The sequence below is a fragment of the Monopterus albus genome, unplaced genomic scaffold (genome assembly GCF_001952655.1).
Source record: "Monopterus albus unplaced genomic scaffold, M_albus_1.0 scaffold360.1, whole genome shotgun sequence".
NCBI lineage: Eukaryota > Metazoa > Chordata > Actinopteri > Synbranchiformes > Synbranchidae > Monopterus > Monopterus albus.
This window is the reverse complement of record NW_018128240.1, coordinates 79,546-87,316: the sequence shown is the minus strand read 5'-3', so window position 1 is coordinate 87,316 and position 7,771 is coordinate 79,546. Positions and strand designations below refer to the sequence as shown.

Sequence of the window (7,771 nt, the reverse complement as noted above, 5' to 3'; positions counted from 1 at the left end):
CCAAACTTTGGAACGATTTACCGCTGCCCATCAGACAAGCTTCTTCTCTGTCTGTTTTTAAGTCTTTTTTAAAAACTGATTTATTTTTGTTGCCAAATATAAGATGGCCACGCCCATATTTGCAGTATTTTGGCCTCGCTTTGGCAGGACAGAGGTGCAATGATTAGCACCGTCACCTCACAGTGACAAGGTTCTGGGTTTGAGCTCGGGCCTTTCTGTGTGGATTCTGCATGTTCTCCCTGTGCTTGCGTGGGTTCTCTCCAGGTGCTCCGGCTTCCTCCCACAGTCCAAAGACATGCAGCTTAGGCTGATTGGTGACTCTGACTTGCCCGTAGGAATGAGTGTGAGTGTGTGTGATTGTTTATCACAGGGTTGACATGTAGACAGACTGGCAACCTGTCCAGAGTGGACCACGCCTCTCACCCAGTGTCAGCTGGGATTGGCTCCAGCCCCCCGCGACCCTATTCAGGAATAAGCGGTATAGATAATGGATGTCCCAACTTATGCATACTGGCAGGAGGTGGTGACATGATGTCCCTTTTTATATGCAGTCTATTTATTAGATGTCTTTTAGAGAACACTTTTTTATAAATCATCTTTGAAAAATATGTATATTAATTAACAGATTAAATCAGGATTGACTTCTTTCATAAACTTATTTGGTCATGCAGCACTTGTACTGGTGTAAATACCTGTGTATGTATGTCATATAAGCACAGACACTTACATCCAGGCACATCGTCACAGCAGTCACATATCCCAGACCCCCACTCATCAGATTCTCTGGAATCCATCACAGGCTGAGGCTGCCTGATGACCAGCTTGGAAGACATGATGGCGTCTAAGGGACCAGGTTGTAGATCTTGTGTCAAGCACGTTTATTAATGTCACATGTGTAAAATACAAGTATACGCAAAGTGTAGACAATGAATGATACCTCTGCTACAATGTCACTATACATATACACACACATATATAAGAAATATTTTGTAATTGAGAAAATCGTCAGTATGTAACACAGTTTTACATTTTTAAAATAGTTTTAAGTATAAAATCATTCCACTTTAAGAAAGAATACAAAATAAAAATAGTACACTGATAAGTATTTCAGTTTGGTTGTGTACAAACCAAGGAAACTCTCTGAAATGAGGAAACAGGTTGGCTCCACATACACATTTTGTTTGCCCAACTTCAATTACATAATTGTACATTCCAGTCTTTCAAAGGTTGTTGTCACTTTATTGACTTTGTTTTTTGGTTAAACAAACATATCAGTTACTCTGACTAAGGCCAAGGTGGAAGTTAAAACACCTCTTTCAAGTAAAAGAGTTTTGCACACACCCATTGCAGCAAAAAATGACTCCTGTTTATCTGCAGCAAAAAAAATGAAATATTGTAACCTTCTTTTTCTATTGACAGTGTTTTTTTTTTATATCCACAATGTTTATCCTGAAACAAGTGGTTTCTCTGAGAAAGGAAGAACCCCTAACCTTGATTATGTGTTAAGTTTTATCCAAACCATGATTATTCCTTACCAAGTCACTGTGCCTGCGTGGGTTCTCTCCAGGTGCTCCGGCTTCCTCCCACAGTCCAAAGACATGCAGCTTAGGCTGATTGGTGACTCTGACTTGCCCGTAGGAATGAGTGTGAGTGTGTGTGATTGTTTATCACAGGGTTGACATGTAGACAGACTGGCAACCTGTCCAGAGTGGACCACGCCTCTCACCCAGTGTCAGCTGGGATTGGCTCCAGCCCCCCGCGACCCTATTCAGGAATAAGCGGTATAGATAATGGATGTCCCAACTTATGCATACTGGCAGGAGGTGGTGACATGATGTCCCTTTTTATATGCAGTCTATTTATTAGATGTCTTTTAGAGAACACTTTTTATAAATCATCTTTGAAAAATATGTATATTAATTAACAGATTAAATCAGGATTGACTTCTTTCATAAACTTATTTGGTCATGCAGCACTTGTACTGGTGTAAATACCTGTGTATGTATGTCATATAAGCACAGACACTTACATCCAGGCACATCGTCACAGCAGTCACATATCCCAGACCCCCACTCATCAGATTCTCTGGAATCCATCACAGGCTGAGGCTGCCTGATGACCAGCTTGGAAGACATGATGGCGTCTAAGGGACCAGGTTGTAGATCTTGTGTCAAGCACGTTTATTAATGTCACATGTGTAAAATACAAGTATACGCAAAGTGTAGACAATGAATGATACCTCTGCTACAATGTCACTATACATATACACACACATATATAAGAAATATTTTGTAATTGAGAAAATCGTCAGTATGTAACACAGTTTTACATTTTTAAAATAGTTTTAAGTATAAAATCATTCCACTTTAAGAAAGAATACAAAATAAAAATAGTACACTGATAAGTATTTCAGTTTGGTTGTGTACAAACCAAGGAAACTCTCTGAAATGAGGAAACAGGTTGGCTCCACATACACATTTTGTTTGCCCAACTTCAATTACATAATTGTACATTCCAGTCTTTCAAAGGTTGTTGTCACTTTATTGACTTTGTTTTTTGGTTAAACAAACATATCAGTTACTCTGACTAAGGCCAAGGTGGAAGTTAAAACACCTCTTTCAAGTAAAAGAGTTTTGCACACACCCATTGCAGCAAAAAATGACTCCTGTTTATCTGCAGCAAAAAAAATGAAATATTGTAACCTTCTTTTTCTATTGACAGTGTTTTTTTTTTATATCCACAATGTTTATCCTGAAACAAGTGGTTTCTCTGAGAAAGGAAGAACCCCTAACCTTGATTATGTGTTAAGTTTTATCCAAACCATGATTATTCCTTACCAAGTCACTGTGCCTAAACGTAACCAAGCCTTCACCACAGCAGTGTTGGAGCAGAAAACAGTGTTATTTTTGGTTTTATTATAAATAAAAGGCACTGACAAAGAATGCTGCTTGATTCAAAGTGGCTCGGAAGTAAATAGTTTGTTTTGTTTAGGAGGGGAATTACAAACCAGTTTTGTCATTAAAGATGATAGACTGGAAAATACAGTTATGTAATGCAGCTTGGCCAAACAGAATATGAATGTGGAGCCAACTTTTTCCTGCACTTCAGAGAGCTTCGTGGTTTAAGGCCCTATGAAAAACAAGCTACAATGGGTGACCTGGTAATCATGATTTGTGCAGATAATCAGAGGCTGAAGAATCATAAATTTGGAAGTCTGAACTTTGGATTCACAGCACTCTACATGCACTGGTGAAAGTGCTCAAGAGCTCTCTCACTGACTTGAATCGGTTCTCCTCACATTCACAGTTGTCAGCTCTATGGACTTGATCAGGTTCAGGTTACTGTAACGTAAAGTAACCTGAGCCTAATTGTATTGCTGACATGTTTTTTGAGATTTCTTAACATGTCACAAAATTTATGAAGTGAAACTCCAGTTTTAGAGCCTAAAATCATCTCAGACATTTGAGGGATCACATTTGTAATGTATAAATCTCTTAATTATACTTTACAAATGAAAATTATATATTTATAGCCAATGGATTTACTTTTTTAAATAGATAAAAACTTTATTGCGGACTCGAGGCCAAATTCTGAACAATAAAAAACAACAAAAAAACAATAACAATTGATACCTGATTGTGTAAATGGTAAAAAAAATCTCTTGGAAAATTTCATCTTTGACAAAAGGTCGAGAAACTCAACCTTAGATACTTAAACAGTACACAGTAAAGTATAATTCAGTATTTTATAGCATGTTGGCTTTAAAGCAAAGTTGACAGAGTTTTACAAAAAAAGCATCAAATCCTTACAGGAGACAAATATCCAAGGTTAGAAATAATAAAATCTAATATATAGACAAGCATTTAAATTGTGTGGTGATCCTAAAGAGCACACTTTTCTCACCTTGGTCGTCCTGTCACGGTGATGTCTGCACTGAGACGCTGCCACAAAAATACCTGTGGACAGGACCTGAGGGAACAAACCGGACAAACTGGTCCATCCTGCGCTCTTTTCTCGTCACTCAGCCAGAACTTATTATAGTCAATAAGCATCAAACCGAGTGAGGGGAGGGCGAGGCCATTACATGATCACCCGCATTGTGCCCTGATGTGCGAAAATAGCAACCTCTTCTCGACTTCCTCAAACACCTAGTTTGTTCAGTTTCCATCTCAATCAATCAGTTTGACTTTAAGGAAGTGTCCCCTTCAGAAAAATGGAGAATGTTGTCCTGATAAGAAACCTTTTGCATTTCTAATGCAGCAGCCCATGAAAAGTTACCTAAAGGGGACAATAAAGTAACTATCATATTGTCGCTGTCGGGCAGAAACCTCATATCTCCAAAACCGCTCCTCTTCAGGAAATTAAAAAAACCCATGTATCTAAAATAATTCTACATCACATTGTCAAAGTTGGTATTGTATCTTTATATGGTCACTTACCTGTGTGTGTTATATCAATATTAACATTGTACCTAAATCATATGAGGTTTTGCCGACAGTTTCGGGATTCAGTGGAGTTATGAGATTTAGTCACAAGCCCTTCTTAATGCTTTTCATTGGTTAAATGTTTGTAAAACCCATAGACAGACATAAAGGGTGATCAATAGCACCGATTTATGAAAAAAAGCTGATTCTGGGACTGAAGCAAATGTCTTACCGGTGGACCCAGCCAGTGCCATTAAATCTTTCTGGTACTGTTCATAAAACATTGGGCTTGGGATTAGTGAAGTTCTGTCTTTTGTAGCCAAGGACTCTGCTATACAGAGCTGGTTCATTTCACCTTAAATCTGTATGTTAGGTAATGGCAGGGATCAAACCTGTGAAATTCCAGTCACGCAACCAGCACATCATCCTGTCCAGGAGGTCACTTGTTTGTTATACTTTGGCAAATCCAGGCAGGGATCATGAATAAATAAACCTCTCCCATCATTTAACAATGGTTAAGAAATCTTTACTAAGGCACCGCAGTAACTGCTTGCCACAAACCACAGTAAAGGCCTGACAGACAAAGCAAAGCATGGAAAGATGTTTTAAATGAAATGAATAGCACTGGAACTGGAAAAACATGGTGTAGAGATTTGATCAGTACTCCAAACAGAAACTCATCTCTATAGTCATGCCGCTGCTCCACCCTAAATTCCTACAGTCAATCCTGTTTAGTCAGCATGGAAAGCTGAATGCCACAGTGATTACTTCCCTTCACACCATCATCTCAAATACAGTGACACATTTAGTAAGTCACTGGAACATTATGTGTAAATACCTGAAAACAAGAGGGCATCCATTATAATCTGATACTTCTGTTACGCCGTTGATGATCTCATGCAAAGATCTTCAGCAGTTTCCTCCACTCAAACCTCCCTTTTTATGTATTGATAACTTTTAATATTTCAGATTTAGTTACAACTACATGTATGTGTTGACAGTGATCTGTGTATAAATGGTGTTTGTTACAGTTAGGGCTGATTATTGTAGTATTTTATTGGAACGAAAACAGGGAATTTATCTTTTTAATCTTTTTTGTATTTATATTTCATTTTGTCAATAAAAGCTTTTTTAAGAAAACCTTTTTAAACAATAGAACACCATAATTTTTGCTGCTTGCCTGCTCACCTCATGTTTCACTATTACCAGGAAATTTCCAGAGCTGCCTCCACCATGTTTACTGTAAACTGTGGCCATCATCCGTTTCTTTCAGACTCCAGATGGCTGCTCAGATATGCAAACATTTCTGAGCTCTCCCTTAAAAACCCTTAAACTGATGTATCACCTGTTTGTTGTTCAGTTTCTTTGTTGTTCTGTTTGCTAATTATTTTTTATAACAAGTATCATACCATGTTCACTTTTAAAACATTTTTCCAGTACTCAGTTAACTCATCTCACTGACATAGTAGCAGATGCAGCTGTTTTTGTTACACATGAATGGTCAACTTGTTTGCACCTGTGAACTTTGATCCAGAGCGTTCTATGAAAAGTTTATGTGAGCGGCAGTTTTTAGAGTCTGATGATCTCATAAGATAGTGAAGTCCTTAAATATTTGGAATAGCTGAGAGCAGTTATTACAACAGACTTGTGCTCTTAGCTTGTATCTCTGAACTTATCAATGCATGTGCAGGAACTGTAAACATGATTACAAAACTAATGCAAAGCAGTAGATGAAACAGTATAAACATTGTTAGTTGTTTGGGACAGTACGTTATTTTAAGGCACATGAGAGCACATATTGATTCTGCCGATCATTTGATTTGTTAAACAACAAGCCACATATTCAGGCATGTTAACAGTGGGCCTCCTGCTTGAACACATTCATCTTTCCTATGAGGTCTGCTCATATTACAAGTGTTACAAGTCAGATTAAGCAAACCTACATAACTGCACAATTTTGTCATAAACTGCTCATTTCAACATTATCATTGTCTCCTGTTCATAAGTACACATTCATGTTAAAATTGGTACAACGCTAAATGTTCAGCTCCTTTAATGGGGTACGTCCACGCAAAAAATACCCCCAAGAGTATAAAGAAAAACTTAAGACTGTGGGGTTGTGTTGGAAATCAGCAGACAAAGCATAACAACAGTGCCAGTAGTTTTCAGGAAACAATTTTACAGAATGTTATTAAAGCTGTCAACACTGTGAGGCAGAGGGGACGGTTTGATAGATGCAAAAAAGGTCCAGAGTCATGGAAATGGACATCAGCATACGTACATCTCATTATAGCTAAAGGTTACACTGGGCGTTATGATGGATGTTCACCTGGACAGTCACTTCCATAAAGACTCCGGCAGCCAACAGACTCATGTTGCATTGCCACTGAATGGCATTTATCACTCATTATCATGACCACATGTATGGTTGAGGAGGGTCCTCCTGTACCTCCCAGGAGGCCAGGAGATTATCATTAATGAATGTGCACCCCGTGGTACGTCATTGACCTCTAGTGGCCATAGTAAGTATGGCAGGAAGTGAATTCGGTGGTGTAGTACTGTATATAAAAGGAGACAGCCCAAGTTCAGAGGAGCAAGATGGGGTGAGAAATCAATGGACATTTCCACATGCGAATAGTGTTTGATTCCACTGTGAAACATTATATTTTGCGTCCATGACCATTTTAATCCAGGTCACAATTTATTCCCAAACCTAACCACTTAGTTTTACTGCCTAAACCTAATCACGCAGGAAGAATCCATGTTTGTTGTTGTGGTAACAATAATAAAGGTCTGTGGTATGATAACCTACTGAACCTCATAATAAGTGAGTAGAGGCCCACTGAGATGTAACAAGATAAGTAGTAATGGGCCATTGAGTGTTGTGATAACAATGGGGCAGCAGGTGTAGTACAATAAATATTCTCAGTATTATTGAGCTATTGATGCACGTGATCAGACTGCAATAATATTAATTTTTATTAACTTTTATTTAATTTCATACTGGCATTTGTTTCTATAACCTAAATTAAGGATTAAGGGATTGTAATTATTAAGTCAAATTAGGGCAGATTGTGTGACTTGTACAACAGACCTGGACCACTCCTGATTTTCTTTTCTACCTAAAAGAAGTGGGTGAATGTGACAAGAGTTAAGTTATGAGCAAATCTCTTTATACAAGGATTCTTGCTTGAGGCCCACACTCAAACCAGTGATGTTGTAAATCGTGCTACTCTGTTGCAAGAACGTTTTTTTTTTAATATGTGGTCACTCAATAGACTCACAATATTCAATCCAGATCCCTGTGTCCAGTGGCTGACCTGCTTTGTCCACAATAGATAAACCTG

The 7,771-nt window shown here is 38.2% G+C and overlaps 1 protein-coding gene and 1 long non-coding RNA gene across 3 annotated transcripts in view; one reads left to right on the top strand and one right to left on the bottom strand.

Moving 5' to 3' along the window:
* LOC109975058 (cornifelin homolog B-like) overlaps nt 1–833 on the bottom strand; it is a 3,235-nt gene extending 2,402 nt beyond the window's left edge. Inside the window, exon 1 of the mRNA XM_020625583.1 lies at nt 728–833. Within this exon, the coding sequence (XP_020481239.1) occupies nt 728–833 (106 nt within the window). The remainder of the gene's footprint in view (nt 1–727) is intronic.
* The window catches only part of LOC109975059 (uncharacterized), a 50,004-nt gene that overhangs the window by 39,372 nt on the left and 2,861 nt on the right, over nt 1–7,771 (top strand). The window lies entirely within an intron of this gene.